This window comes from Bemisia tabaci, chromosome 5 (genome assembly GCF_918797505.1).
Source record: "Bemisia tabaci chromosome 5, PGI_BMITA_v3".
Taxonomy (NCBI): domain Eukaryota; kingdom Metazoa; phylum Arthropoda; class Insecta; order Hemiptera; family Aleyrodidae; genus Bemisia; species Bemisia tabaci.
Window position 1 is genome coordinate 14805328 of NC_092797.1, and position 16354 is coordinate 14821681.

The 16354-nt window shown below is 38.5% G+C and overlaps 1 protein-coding gene across 1 annotated transcript in view; it reads right to left on the reverse strand.

Annotated features, from left to right (window-relative positions):
* Positions 1-464: 464 nt before the first annotated feature.
* Positions 465-16354, reverse strand: part of LOC109042253 (probable cytochrome P450 6a18) — a 67762-nt gene continuing 51872 nt past the window's right edge. Inside the window, exon 7 of the mRNA XM_019058905.2 lies at positions 465-2169. Within this exon, the coding sequence (XP_018914450.2) occupies positions 1955-2169 (215 nt within the window). The 3' untranslated portion in view covers positions 465-1954. The remainder of the gene's footprint in view (positions 2170-16354) is intronic.

The following is a 16354-nucleotide window of genomic DNA, read 5'->3' on the forward strand; positions in this document are numbered from 1 at the left end:
CCAATTGAAACCGGTGGACAAAACGAGAATCGTGTATAATTACTTCATTTGTGAGACATTTTGGTTTTACCTGTCCCTCTCTTTGAACCTTCAGGAGGTCCTTGTATTTTCGAGCTTGTAAATGTACTAAGGGCTCGCAACAACAGCGAATCGAGGACTCATTTTATTAATTTTATTTGCCCGGTTGAAAATGGAAGTGTTAATATTCTGCAACGTTCCGGGTTTTTTGTATATCCTTTGTTGTTTTTTTGCAGCCTTTTCCCCGCATTAAGTTGTTATTTTATTAAATATACTAAGTTTCATCAATGTTAGTGAAATAAGCGTATTAGCCCCGATTAATAAACTAAGGAAGGAACTGATTGTTAATGATTCTTTCGGTCGAGACAACTTTAAAACTAAGGGGAATAGATCAGGTCGTCTGGTAATTCAAATTGAACTCATCCTCAAAAATAAACAACACTTATTCATCAATTTATATTCAATGGTAAATTATATTTATAATTATAATGTAATAACAGAGATACATTCATATCGAAAAGAAATAAAATGCATATTTTGAGAGTACAAATTAACTTTATGATTAACAGCCTCTATGAAAGCCCTTGAGGAATTAACGTTCCTCTAATAAAAAGAAAAAAATAAGTATGTGTAAAAAAAATTATTTTAAAACATTTTTATCAAAAAATACTCGAAAAATCATGTTTGAATTAAGCGGCGGGTATGAACAGGGACCAAAATATTTGACAGAAAAGTGGCCTGCTCGTTCAGATAGTCTGATAGACTTTTAAATTTAAATAAGGAAAATATTATACCCGCCAATTTTAAACTTCGACATTTTTTGTAAACTTACTTATCTTTGATCAAAGGGATCAAATTTACAACGTAAATCACCGTTCACGCAGTACAAAATATACATATTTTGAAATAGCCCCTGTTTTCATCATGGCGGGCAAAAAAGAGCCAACTTAAGTCACACACTGAAAAATGGTGCATTTTACCATTACGAATGTAGAAGAATTTTCAATGACTCCAGGATCGATACTAATCCAAATCACCCGCCCACCTCTAGTCAACCTCACATACCAGTTCTGAATTAAATTTAGTAATGCTGATTGTGCATATGACAACAGGAGGAGGTTACTCAGCAATCAAAAGTTGACACATAATCAGTTTAACTACTATGATGTCAAATTGCCATTCCCGTTTATTTGTTTGAGAAGGTCAGATGCCAGTTGATTTCTCTTCGTATTAAGGACAAGAGTAATTTAATTTACAGAGATTAACCGATCAGACGTGAATTAAAACTGTCCATTTAATTGAGTGCTCCGCCAATCAACTAACAAGCAGGTCTTTTACTTTCCAAAAAAATGCCCCATTTTTCTAAGAGCAGCCCAATTGAATCAGCGAGTTTAGAAACGATACACCTCTGTTAATTTAAAAAATGTGTCGAATCTAGATAAGTGATTTTTCGGACTTAGCTTTGCAATTTTTCTCCTGACTGATGTTTTTCCTTTCAACTCTTCTTGAGGTCTTTAGAATGTCTACCTCATACATATAATTGAGAAGATGACTTATCTCTGAAGTTGTTTTATGCTTAAATTTCTCGGACAAAAAAATCCAACGAGTATTTACCTTTGCCATCACTTCTACAAGAGAAGCAATTAAAATGCCTCAAACCTAATAAGTTTTTTCTCGTTTTCTCCACTTTTTTAAGTTGCGTATGTCGTTTTCACGATTCACAGATTCAGTTGCACTCAGGACAGATTCCCTTTTCTTGGAGACGGAAAAGAAGGGGTTAGCTTTGGAATTGAAATTGGACGTATATATTTCTGCCAAACGGAACTATGTGCTTATGACACGAGTCCTGTTATGCATATATTCTTATGGGTCTCAGAGCTCATGTCTTAATGCACATAGTTCAGTTTAGTAGAGATACGTCCACTTGATCTGGGGCTCATCCGGAGCGATTGACTATGTGCGGGAAGAAGCCTTTTTCTGGTGATCGACTGCTGATCTGCACTGGTATGCAACTGACTGGTTTCAGGCAGATTGAGGTTTGCTGATTCATCGAGACAGGACTCTCCGGGGTTTGCCTGCACCTCTGTAGCCGATAGTCCCTCACCAATAGTGCCAAAGTCACTTTCAATATTGCCACGCCGTAATTTCCACCTGAAATCAAAAGGACCATTTTATTTTATGTGAAAAGCCAAGGACGTGATGATAAGGGGGACGCATTTCAGCTAAAAGGAACCATGCGGAAATGAATTATATCGAAAGGAGCTATGAAGCACGCGTATATGCTGTGGCCATAGCTCCTTTTGATTTGATTCATTCGCACGTACAGAAATATCGTTTCCAAAATCAGCAGAAATTTGGAAATGTTCGAGAGATACGTTCATTGGATCGAGCTAAGCAGAAAGGAACCAAGCCACATCAACTTTTGCCAAATTTGATTGGACAATTTAATTTTTTACATGAGAATGGTTGTGCGGATTTTCGTGTATATTTTAGTGAATTTTCTGCATAGAACGAATTAAATTCCCTAAAATTTTCGAAAAAATCCGCAGTAACGTTCTGTTGTACAAAATTAAATGGCCCAATTAAATTTGGCAATAGCTGATGTGGCTGGTTCCTCTCTGCTGAACGCGGTCAAATTTTTCTTTCAACCCGGCTACTGTGCGCCCCAACTCTCCAGAGGACGTTCCTCTGTCATGCCACGGAGAAAAAAGCATCGTTGCACTTGCAACTCTTGCAATCGATTCCGCTTTCCCTGTTAATCTTTGGGTCGTAGTCGCAGGTTAACTTTTGTGATAAATGGGTACTTAGGTCCTGATAACAATGTTGCATTATTATCTGGACCAAAATAATTGTCACCGCAAAAGTAACGTAGTATAGCTACGACCACCCTGGTAAAAATTGGCGATAAGAGCTGCGTTTCAAAATACCATAGGAATTCTTATAGCCGGCTAAAGAAGGCTACAGAAAATCATATAGCTGACTGTAGAATGCGGAGAAAATCATGCGGCCGGGCAATACGGAGCGATAAAAAATTATGCAGCCGTACTATAGTTCCTATAGCAGGGCTTTACACTTTATCGCCTGGCTGTTGCTTTTCCGCCATCGATTATAAAAGGCTATAAGAAATTGTGTAGAAATTCGTGTGCTTTGGAATTCATTAAGTTTGATACGGCAAACCACCTTAATATTTACAAAACACGTACACGTTATATTTTCCTTTAATACACATTTTTTTTTCATCAATTAAATCGAGAATAATCCATACAGGATGTGCAAACATTTCAAAATCATGAGTTAAATAACGCTGACTCCGCCAGATTAAATGTAAGAGCCTAACACAAAGCGGAGTGGCGACGCACTTGCGCCTACAAACCTAACACGGATACTTCACGCATTGCGCAACGCGTGAAGTATCCCTGTTAGGTTTGTAGGCGCCAAAGTGCGTTTCGCGCTGGCTGCCCGCCTGCCGCGCCGCAGCGTGCCCTGGCGCTTGAAGCAACGATTTCACACCAGAGGTATTGCACAGTATCATACGAAACTAAAGGTGCTGTAATATATTAGGAATGGCATCCATCAACAGTACGGAGCTTTCCTCGCAAAATAAATCAAGATACTACGGCCCAAAAAGAGAGCAGTGGTCCAAGAACTCACTAAGTCCCAGCATCCGTAATTAGTGACGTTTAGCATACACTTTATCGCCTGGCTGTTGCTTAATCGCCATCGGCTATAAAAGGCTATAAGAAATTGTGTAGCCGGCTATAGAAGCTATTGGAAATCTTACAGCCGGCCGTAGGTCTATGGTATTTTGGAACGCAGATTCTACTGCCAATTGTTACCAGGGCAGAACATCAAGTGGGACCAGAAATCCTGAATGTCCTTTCTGCACTAAATTGCTATTCGTGCCGGTTTAGAAAAAACTGTAATTGCAGTAAGTGCCGTGAATTTCTTACGATCCGTCGTAATAACATTTAGTACTCAAGTCTAAAATCGTAGCTTGCACTATAAGCAAATATTTGACTGTTCGATTACTGTGCTCACTCTTTTTGGAGAATGGAGAGCAAGAACTATTCCACTTTTTTAGCGATGCTATTGTAAATATTTTTTGACTTACGCTCTTACGCTCTGATCTTTACGCTCTGATCTATTCACTCAGAGTACGGCGCGAAATTCGCGCTGAATTTTTTTTTTCACTCAGAGTAAATCATTCACGGAAAAAAAATTTCTAATTCAACAATTCAATTGCTAAAAACCGTGAATGCAGTGTTTCAACGCAGATTTCACTACAAAAAAAATGCTACTTTAAGCACCCCCGTGGTTAAATTAGTTTACAATGCGGTTAAAGTAGCATTTTTTGTTGTAAAATCTGCGTTGAAACATTGCACTCACTGTTTTTAGCAATTGAATTGTTGAATCAGCAATTTTTTTTCCGTGTTGATTTTTAACAGTGTTCGTTTCACAAGAGGTCCATCGGAACATTTTATGATTTACTCCCGAGTTTTTCCCTTTTCCTTTCTATCTCTTTCTTCCTCTAAGGCGCAAGCGCGGCGGGTCGTATCTCACGGAAATATTTATTGCGGCATTTTAGGGGTACGCTCTCCGGCCGGGGCAAGATTTACCACCGCGGAGAAGCAACCGAAAGGAGGGGAGGAGGAGGGGTCGGAACAGCGCTCAAAAACTCCTCCTACAATTAAAACGAAGTTAAACGAGAGAAAAGCGAAAGGGGTAACGCGAAGCGATACCGTATAATCAATTTAAGCGACAAAGAGTTTTTCTGAAATTAATGGGCGATCCGTCCGGCGGGGTATTTCCAATTCGCCCGTCTCCACTCATAAAACGTATGTTCCGACACATTCCACCATCCCTTACGCCGCACACTGGATCGAGTCAATGGGGAAGGTCGGACAAAATTTGGAAATTTGAAACACTTAACTCCGTATATACAAAAATTTGAGGTTCAAAAAGTAGTTCCACTGGTTTCCTCGTGAAATTTTCTTCTGGAAGTACCTCTTAAAGTTTAAAATGTGACGAAATAAACATCAAAATTTGCTAAAATTCCATGTCCGACCTCTCTTATTGACTCGATCCACTGTGCGCCGTGCTCCAGTGGCGTGGCGTGAACTACGATATATCGATTGTTATGCCATTTAAACCTATGGGGAAGGATCGATAAACAGGGTGTTCGCAGCGAACGCCTTTACAATCGATTCTTTACCATAGGTTAAAATGGCATAACAATCGATACATCGCAATTCACGCCGCGCCACTGCCGTGCTCAAGAAGAATCTCCGCATGAGCATTCAAACGTTGCCAAGTTTCATCTGTGGAGAAACAAATCCTCTGGAAAACCTGTCAATTTTTCTCCTTGAATTCATCCGGGCTTTTTGTTTCTAACCTATCCTAGCGCATGTAAAAATATCATCGAAAAAATTTCAGTTTTTTGGCCGAAATAAATATTTTATCGAAAGAAATTCGGCGACATTCACATGCTCATACGAGGTTTCTGCTTAGCACTGCAGTGGTGACAGCGCGCCTTGGCGTGTTCCGTACCCTTTGGTTTCAAGGCTCCTCGAAAGACTTTCTTTATACTCTTAATACTTTGCTTTTAATAAAATACGGATGTAACTTTGGGCTCTGATTTTGTACCTGGCAGAAACGCGCCCGACCTTCTCGTCGCGACCCTTAAATTCAAACGGAATCTGATCTCTCCTCTTCCATGACTAGACAAAGAGCGCTGCCGTGATAGCGAAGAGAGCAGCAAGTGTCAAACTTTCGAAATCGAGTTTTCTTCAAAATTCGGCCAAACTCTTTTAGATAAAATTACTGAAATTGCTAAAACAGCAAAACGCATCTTCGTTGTATCAAAACGAGACATATGAGAAAGCCGTAATTGCGACAAAAATGACGTAGTTTTAGGTAAGACAGCAGTAAGTGACAATATTCCTTCATAGAGCTAATGAAAACAGAGCTTTCGAGTAAAGTGCCGACCTCTTCTGACCTGCCTTTCCAACCTGAAAATGTGTGCCCAATACGCAACCACGAAAGCATACAGGGGATAGTATTTACGGCTGTCTTGCGTAACAATAACCTAACATGAAGATGAAAAATACCCTCTCTATGTAATTGAAATATAAAATCAGTCGATTTTTAATCATCTGAACGATTTCTAGAAGTCTTTCGGAAAATTAGTGGCAATTTGAAAAAGTACGAAGGCATCTTTCAATAAAATTTTCCGGTCAGAAGCTTCTGAGCCCGTTTTCTCAAAACTTCATTTTTGCACTTACCGCTCGCTTCGCTACACTGGAAAAAAACACATTGGATCTAGGAGTCCAGACTCTTGAAAAAATTGACAAGAAAAAGGACTCTTGATTCAATCAGATTTAAACTTAAATCAAAAGGAAATCTGCTCAAATTAAGAGGCTTGGTTCTTGATTTAAGCTTAAATCTGATTGAATCAAGAGTATTTTTTCTTGTCGATGTTTATAAGAATCTGGACTCTAGATCCAATGTGTTTTTTCTCCAGTGTATCACGGCAAAACGTGAGTCCATTCTCGCGTGGCTCTGGATGTACAGTGGCGTGGCGTGCTTTGCGATACATCGATTGTTATGCCATTTAAACCTACGGTAAAGAATCGATTATTAAGGTGTTCGCTGCGAACACCCTGTTTTTCGATCCTTTTCCATGGGTTTAAATGGCAGAACAATCGATATATCGCAAAGCACGCCACGCCACTGTTGTTGCATCAAGCTATACAGAAGAGAAGGCTCACCCTGAAAGAAGTTTACGCTCGAATCAGCGGAGGCATGATTTCACTCTTGAGGAAGATGCGGGGTTGAAAGAAAAATTAACGGGGAAAGTGGAGTCGACTGCAAGCACTGCAAGTGCAACGATGCTTCTTTCTCCGTGGCATGACAGAGGAGCGTCCTTGTGGCGCGGCCCGCTCAGCAGCAAGGGGGGGGGGGGGGGGGCCCTGCCTTTTAAGACAATAGAGAGGAATTAACGAATTCCAGGTCCGCGAAGAGTTGAAACATTTCGCTATACAGAAGGGTTTCATATTGGTGCGTTGTGGTCGCGCACAGGATTGCTTTCCTGTAGTGAACTGCTTGTTGTATCAGTCATAATTGAAGGCGTTTTTCAATTTCCTCCGCGAGATAACGTGGGAATGCAAGCCCTAACGATAGCCCTCGAAATTCAAGACTGTAATACTTTTTTCTGAAAATCTCGAAGTGAGGCATATTCTTCATAATGCAGAGTTGCACAAAGAGCTTCTGAATTAAATTTGCAACAATTGAGTTTAATGTTGTTTTGAGTTTACTTTTTTGTACGTATACTCATTCGAAAAATCCAATACCTGGAGAAAAAGTTAGTTTCTGAAAAAAGCTTTTTTTATATTTAAAAAAGGCAGTTTTTAGAAAGATTCTCACAGAGGAACAAAATGGCAAATCTTCTCTCTTGTTTTTCTTTTTTTTAAAATTTGAAGTAGGTTGGCTTTTTTCCGCCTGCCTTGGTTCAATTTTGTATGATTCAACCATTCTTTTCTTCTATAGTACTTGTTCATTTCCTGCAAATTTATTGGCTTAATAAAGAAAACCCTCAATCAGATGAGTATCAAGTACACCAAGAAATTTTACGATTGAGATATAAAATAGAACAACTAAAATCGTATGAACTTATATTGACATAGCACGGTTTAATGACGAGAATAATATTCGTTTGTATTAACGAAAAAGCTCTTCCCACGGCAACATAATCTATCCTTTTAGGGCAAAATCAAGTCTCGATGAATCATGAGTATAACTCATCATCTTACCAAACTAAAAATGAAAAAGGAGGGAAATACATATTACTAGAGCCACTGAGGAAATGAGTTTATGTAAATATGCCTAGAAATCAAAAGAAAAAAGGTTTTGAAAATGTTTCTTGGCTTAATAAAGTTGGTCTCAGAAGATCATATAAGATTTTTCAATTTTCGCCGAGGAAAAGTCGGGGAAAGCTCGCTGATTAAATTTAAATATAAATTAATCATTTCAGAAGTTTGTTTCGACCATGGGATGCAAATGAAACATGAGCCATCTCACCGTTTTATTCATGAGAAATGGATAAACGACGGAGAGTCAAACTGTCAAGATCATCGGATGAATATTTTGGCGATAGAGTGTTCCACTTTCGAAGATTCTGATACTTCCGAGTCTGAGGGAAATTAAAGGATTAAGTGGAGACAGTTAAGTAAATTTAGTAGGACCTAGTAGGAAGTACCTCAAAATTACTTAAAACTTTTGAAATGATTTTTATGCTTTGAACAAAGCATTAGAGTTCAAGCTTTCCACAGGGAATTTTGTGAACTTAGGATAAGTTAATCTACGTGAAAAGTTTTCTTCGCAAAACGGTGTTCATACTTTATGGGCAATGAATTGAATGGCATTTTTGTGAGTTCGAGAAAAACAGGTTCAAAATTAAAGAATTACGTGATGCTTTATGGTGTAAAGGAAAATTTCATTGGCGTCGTGAAATTATAGACTTGAATTCTGTCGTTTCATTTTGTTCATTTTTTATAACACAGGATTTGTTACACCTTAAATGACATATTCCTTAATTTCTCCAAAATCGTTACCTTGAGCATAATCTGTGTAAATGCACAATATTATTACGAGTATAATAATTGAAGCGGTTATTTCCTCAATGATGTATAAACATTCGTAAATGAGAAAGCCCTGGTAAAAATTGACAGTAGAATCTGTGTTCCAAAATACCATAGACCTACAGCCGGCTGTAAGATTTCCACTTTGCGAGGAAAGCTCCGTACTTTTGATGGATGCCTGCCATTACTAATATATTAGAGCGCCTTCAGTTTCGTATGATACTGTGCAATACCTCTGGTGTGAAATAGTTGCTTCAAGCGCCGTGGCAGGCGGGCAGCCAGCGCGAAACACGCATTGGCGCCTACAAACCTAACAGGGATACCTCACGCGTTGCGCAATGCGCGAAGTATCCCTGTTAGGTTTGCAGGCGCCAGTGCGTCGACGCTCCGCTTTGTGTTAGGCTCTAATATTTAATGTGGCGGAGTCAGCGTTATATTCAACTCATGATTTTGAAATGTTTGCACATCCTGTAAGGATTATTCTCATTTTAATTGATGAAAAAAAATATGTATTAGAGGAAAATATAATGTGTGTTTTGTAAATATTAAGGTGGTTCCGTATCGAACTTAATGATTTCCAAAGCACACGAATTTCTACTCAATTTCTTATAGCCTTTTATAATCGATGGCGGAAAAGCAACAGCCAGGCGATAAAGTGTAAAGCCCGGCTATAGGAACTATAGTACGGCTGCATAATTTTTTATCGCTCCGTATTGCCCGGCCGCATGATTTTCTCCGCATTCTACAGTCAGCTATATGATTTTCTGTAGCCTTCTTTAGCCGGCTATAAGAATTCCTATGGTATTTTGAAACGCAGCTCTTATCGCCAATTTTTACCAGGGAGGAAAAAAGAGAGCCACCTACTCCTCTGTAAGTCCCTTCGTTATGAAAAATATGTGTTCTCTGGAAAACACAAAAACAGAATTGATCCGCCTCATTAATACAAGTAAGGTAATCAACATTCAACTCTATGTCAGTTTTTACCACATTTATAGTAAATACTATCGAAAGTTTGATCACATTCACTCGCCAGAGTTATTGTGTTAAAAATCAAGCAGACTTAAGCTAAATTTACCACACTCTTCCCGCAGAGATACCAAAATTTGAAGATCGTCGCCAGGTTGAATAATGCCCCTTTTTCACATTTTTCGAATTCATGAAAGTGGCGCTTGGATTAGTTGGAACTCAACCGGTTCAGTTTAGAACCCTTTGGTTCACTCGCCACGGAAACGTGAGGAATGTAAAACGCAGAGCTCGGGCACTCTGCCATCAGAAGTTCGGAGCGGGGGCAATTATTTTTTAATATCATTTTGTTTCCCCCGTCCAACCGGTGCGATCAATTTATTCCCAACTCCTAAAGGATATTAATTCAGCAAACTCAAGGAGCTTATTTTGTAACTTCTCGCATCATTATAGAAACTTTTCAGATAGGCCGAAAGAATGTAGGCGGCCCTGCGAAAAAAAAAAGTGGAGCTGAGGATATTTGGTGGAAAAAGAAGAGTCAAGCAGATTATTCATCAGTGAAATGGCTGGGGAGAAAGCGTTTGACAGGGGGCGCGGAAACGATGCGAGGGGGGGGGGTGCGGGGGGCTTGGAGTCGGGGATGGAACCCAAGAGGAAAAGTGTCACCTCCTTTTCCGGAGTAGCGTAATTTCAAGGGATTCCCTTGCATTCGTTTTTTTCAACCCGTGATCTGACCCGGAAGATAAGTTCATCGAATATGCTCTGTAAGGAGTGTTTTTATTCAAGCTGACAGTGACCCCCGTAGGATTGCAGGTTGATGGTGGAAGTCCGAGAGCAAATATAGGCGTCGCATCGATGCTAGATTTATTTTGTTGCAAATTTATGCGAAATAAAATCGATGCGATGGAAATTTTGCAGGTGTCTTAAATTTGATGAATGTCGTATTTATAAGTGTAAACGACTGACTGAGCTGAATACGAGGATACCCCCGGCTCATAAATTAAACAATTTGTAAAGAAGATATGACAAAACGATCTATTCTGCTAAAATGCATGTGCTTGAATTGGAAATTCTGCCGGATGACGTCACTAGGTGGTGCATTTTCTCACTTTTGAATCTATTTTTACACTATTTCCCATGACAGAAAAAAATGAAAAAAATACTGAAAAAGCAGCTCTTGAAGCACTCTCAGTTGAAGCAATAAAACATTTGCGTGACAATTCTCTATTGAAGTTCCAGTGCTTCTGCTTCGAGTAGTGTTTTTCGAAATTCTGGTGCAAAAAATTTCGAAAAAAATTTCGAAAAAAATAGATCCGCTCAGAAGTTATGGCAGCTTGAATTTTATAGTTTAAAAAAATGTGACTTTGTGAGAAGACTTTTTGTGGCGGAGTTAGACAAAATCGCCTTAAGGCGAGAAAAAAGAAAAATAAGGACGATTTCACAGCATAAAAATAATGCATTGACGTCATTTGGTGCAAAAAACTTAAAAAATTCCACAAAATTCTTTACCACCGCTTTAAAGCTTAAGTGCAAAAATGCGAAACATGAAAAAAAAATGATGTGACAATTCTTCGGCGCTGTTGCCGGATTCAGACATTTTAAAATTGTAATATGTAAATTTCACACTGCAACATCATTAAAAGTACAAAATGCGGATTGAAACTCAGACCCAAAGTTCTTGAAAATATTAGAGAGCGTGCAGCATCAAAAACTGCAAATATTTATTAGTCCAAACCGGGTTTTTTTTGCTGCACTGGAAAATGTAAGTCTGTACCTCAAGGTACAATTTGCTTATTTCCGTTATTGTCATGGGAACGGAGTTCCCCATGATATTACAATCGTTCCGTTGCTTTCGCTATGGGATTCCCTATACCTCTGCGACCTTGAGCGTTTCGCCCAGTCTCCGATTTTTGGTAGATTTTCCGATGTATCAAAAACCGTTGTATTTTTTAGCCAATCATGTCTCTACGTCAAGTTGTGTTGATTTCTAAAATTCGCTTTCAGCGAGTTTTTTTCCACTTTGAGATGTCGTGTCTGACTGGTAAATCTGCGCAGAACCACGAAGTTCCGTTTTTAGGCAAATTCTTTTTTTTGGGAGGTTTTCATTGGCTATTTTTCGCCATCAGTTTTCTGTTCGTTGGTGCAAAAGATCGCCTACCTCGTTGCTCTTGAGAAGCCGCCATTATCCCACCTCAAATTTTAAACATAGATATAAAGAAATAATAACCATCGTACAAGGTGGAAAATTGCTCTGGAGGACCCGTTACGGATATATGAGCCAAAATCAGAACTCGATTGATGGATTTAATCCATGAATACAGAAATATTGCCTCAGCTTACTGCCGCGATCGCAAATGCATGGTGTGATGAACTTTGTGACATATGACAGCATAGGTAAACAATGTCTCACAGAGTAAAACGGTTAATCCGTTGTCTCTTAGGACGCCAGTGGCCGAACTGTTGAAATCTCAAGGACGTCTTTTGTGAAGCCCCGCTCAGCGTCCGAGATCACTTAACTGTTCTCTTTTTCTCCATTACCATCTGAGCGGTGAGATAGCTCAGTTAGCTACGCTACTGTTCTGATTATGGGAGGGCGTCACTTTTTGTGCGAGCGGGGGTTCGAATCTCGTAGGGGACAGCTAATTTTTACTGGTTGTATTGAATGTTTTAGACCAATCATCTAATCATCTAACAATAATTAATACTTGGCAACTTAGGAAGCACATAGGTCCCTTACGATGCGTATTCGGGCATATGTGTAGAGTAAAAATATCATACGTAGGGTGTCCCAAAAGTACCGGGACTGGTTCTGTAACTTCAAAAGTAAGATAGATACAGACATGATTTTGGTCTCATTTTAAAGATCAACTCAATACCTATCGATTAAAACCAAGATCAGCTCAATCGAATAAAAATTGACCGAGTTATGACAATTTGAAATTAGTGAGGAAAGTTTACCCCTACGGTTTTTAGGAAGATTTTTCGCTTACCAGGATTCAAAAAGTAAATATTCGTATCCACTTTCCTCCGAATCTTCCATAACTTCCTTTTGCTTTTCAAAGTACCGTCCATCAAACCGGATGCACTTTTTCATGCGCTCTTGCCACTTATCCAACATTGTTTTCCTGAATTCTTCCTCTGGGATGGAGTTGAAAAAGTTTTGAATTGCATTCTGGATTTCGGTCTTCGATACGAATCTTCGTCCGCGAAGCTCCTTTTTAAGCGTAGGAAACATCCAAAAATCACATGGAGCCAAGTCAGGGCTATTAGGGGGATGAGGGATTGTTTCAACTCCATTTTTACTCATAAATTCACGTGTTAAGCTCGATGTGTGAGGCCGCGCATTGTCTTGATGGAGTATCCACGAAGCTTTCAATAAGTCCGACCGTTTCCGGGAAATGTGCATTCTCAACTCCTTTAGTACTTTGCAATAATACGCACTGTCAACTGTTGTGTTTGATGGTACAAAATGTTGATAAATGACACCTCGAAAATAAAAAACACAATAAGCATCACTTTATCGGCCGACTTTTCGATTTACGGCGATGAAGAATCTTCCTTAAAAACCGCAGGCGTAAACTTTCCTCGCTGATTTCAAATTGCCATAACTCGGTCAATTTTTATCCGATTGAGCTGATCTTGGTTTTAATCGATGGGTATTGAGTTGATCTTTAAAATGAAATCAAGATTATGTCTGTATCTATCTTCCTTTTGAAGTTACAGAACAAGTTTTTTGGGATACCTTATTTATACTTTACGCCGAAAAAGCGAACCTGAAACTTAAATGCGTTAACTTCCTAAAACCATATATAATCCAACGAAAATAAATAATTGGTACATAACAGCTTTCTTGTATGCAAAGAAAATAATTAAAAATGTTAAAAAAGAGATGTCAACACAAAATTACATAGCCCCTTCAATTCAGAAGATACTACAAACGAACTGTACCTTAACATTTTCATATCCCAGAAGCTAACGTTCCCATGACGAATATTGCCATCGCTAGCGATTGCAAAATCCAACTTGTTTGAACATTTAATTCGATATCTTTGCACCGAAAAGTATTTTAACGCCCTCTGTTAGAAAACAAAAATATTCGAGGTCATGGACCTGCAGCTATTTTTTTTTTTTTTTTTTTTTTTTTTTTTTTTTTTTTAAGATTACATACAGTTTTTTGTGAAAACTGTAGATTCCGCTTTTTGACTCAACTTGAAAAACCGTTTTTATGAAAAACTTGACTTCATGGACCGAAGGTTCTTTCTTTTTTGTGGACGTCACAAAGGAGCAAAAATGAACGGTGAATATGTCATTAGCTCTTGAATTTATAGGTACCAAAATCCAACCTATTTTCATTATCATAGTACCCTAACTCGTCAAAAATTCGGGACAAAGGGGCTTTCAAAGGTGAATGACTTAAAAAATGGGTTTAACTAAGAGTCGTATAGTGGTTGCCGTCGTGATCTGCCAGATTCATGGGAAAATATTAGAGTTGAAAACATTAGTCAAGGACCAAAGACCACCACTATGAGACTAAAAATTACCAACAAAACCATTGAAGTCCTCTTGAAATAAATGACAGCCTGTCATTTTTTATGTATGAGGCCCTATGTCTGCATACAAAATGAGCATAAGGCTGATTGAAATTGGGACTGGACTGCCGTGTAGAGTAGTGGGTTACGACCTCAATTTAAGGGGTTTTTTTAGGCATTAGATGTAAATTAAGACCAAATCGTTATGCTTGCCGTAAAATCGGATCACCCTCGATCCGCTTCCCTTATGACTCAGAGAGGCAACGTAAAAATACAATATTCTCATTATGACAGGAAGTTGAACCACCGTCCGGTGAATTTTAAAAGTTCATAAGAATTGGCAAACAAGAAATCATTATGTTTTTATAGTTTTTTTCAAAGCGAAGCAGAAAAACGAGGAGGGATGAAGGGTGTTCGATTACAACCAATATTATGGAACATCAAGCAAATCAACACGTCGTTTCAGGAGCGAGCTCTTCAGGATCATTACTTTTTTATTGCCCTTCGTGAGGCGCAATACTGCCGTGCTAAAGAACACCGTATTAGCCATTAGGAGTTGTCGAATTTCCTCTTGCAAATCACTAATTTTCTGGGAAATTGTTGAATATTTGCCTACCAATTTCTTAGATGATTTTGTTTTTAATTCGATCTAAAACTTCTGAAAATTTGAAGGAAAAATATTCATAATATTCCTCGAAAATGAACATTTTATCGAAGGAAATTTGGCAACTCTCGAACGTTCATACGGCGTTCTTCCTTTTAGCACGGCAGAATAGGTGTAGGCAGTTACTTTTCTTCCATACCCCAGAGCTCCCAGCTTTGTCATAAAATATCTCACGTCTGCACTGAATACCGCGAGGTTATTACATCTGATCATTTTATGTGCTATTCTTAAAGCGTTGGACTGCAAACAATTATAAAGGGATCAATGATGGAAATAGATAATCACGCTTACCAATTGCGGCGTTTTTATGTCTACGCCATTATTCCAATTTTTCAATGGCTTATGTTTCATTGAAACTTAAGGATAGGTAGAAACTCCAATTTATTCCCTAGACAATATACAGAGGATGCATACACACACATATTTCAAGCTACGATTAACTATGTCCATTCTGACATGAGCCCTGAGATACTTAAGAGTACATGCATAACAATGCTCATATCATAACGGGCATTGTTCTTTTTGATTTAAATGCGCCCAAACATTTTTGAAATACTTCTTCAAATTTTAAACGGAAGACTTAACCCTATCAGCCATCGCAAAAATATGCATCTCTGCAGCGCAGCCTTTTTCCCCTTTTTACACAAATGTTACTTCCTCTGAACGAAAATAAAGTAAGCAAGGAATCCCTATAATTGACGGAACTATTACGTGAAATTTCAATTCGGGAACACTTCGGATTTAGCGAAAAGGGACCAGTTCGTTCACAAAGTTGTAAAAATGTTTCCTCCTCAGATTCATCTAAAGAAATCGCCCATGAATATTAAATATTTTTGGATTCCCACCAAAAAATTGTTAATTCTAAAGGAAAATAATGGTGTAAATATTAATAGTGTACATACGTATGAAGTATTTAGAAATGAAAAGGAGAAGTCGCACGATTTTGAAAACACTGTCATCGCGCTGGTTCCTCTTTGCTAAATGCGATCCAATTTGTACCAAATACTAGCGATCCATTGCTGTACAATTTCACACCCTAGCTATACTGCCGTGCTAAAAAATAACGCCATAAGCTTCCAGGCGTTGTCTAATCTCCTTCATTGAAAAACGAATTTACTGGAAAATTTTTGAACATTTTTGTTCAAATCTTACAGACAGTTGTGCTTGTAATTTAACCTAAAACATCTGAAAAGTTCAAGGAAAAAGATAAAAAGCCTTTTTCAAAAATACCTGTTGTACCCGGTGAAATTTTGCAACTCTCGAATGTTCATACGGCATTTTTCCTTATCCTGGTAAAAATTGGCAGTAGAATCTGTGTTCCAAAATACCATAGACCTAAAGCCGGCTGTAAGATTTCCAATAGCTTCTGTAGCCGACTATACAATTTCTTTTAGCCTTTTATAGCCGATGGCGACTAAGCAACAGCCAGACGATAAATTTTATACTAAACGTTACTAAATACGGATACTAGGACTTAATTTTTGACCACCGCTCTCTTTTTGTGCCGTAGTATCTTGATTTATTTTGCAAGGAATGTTCCTTAC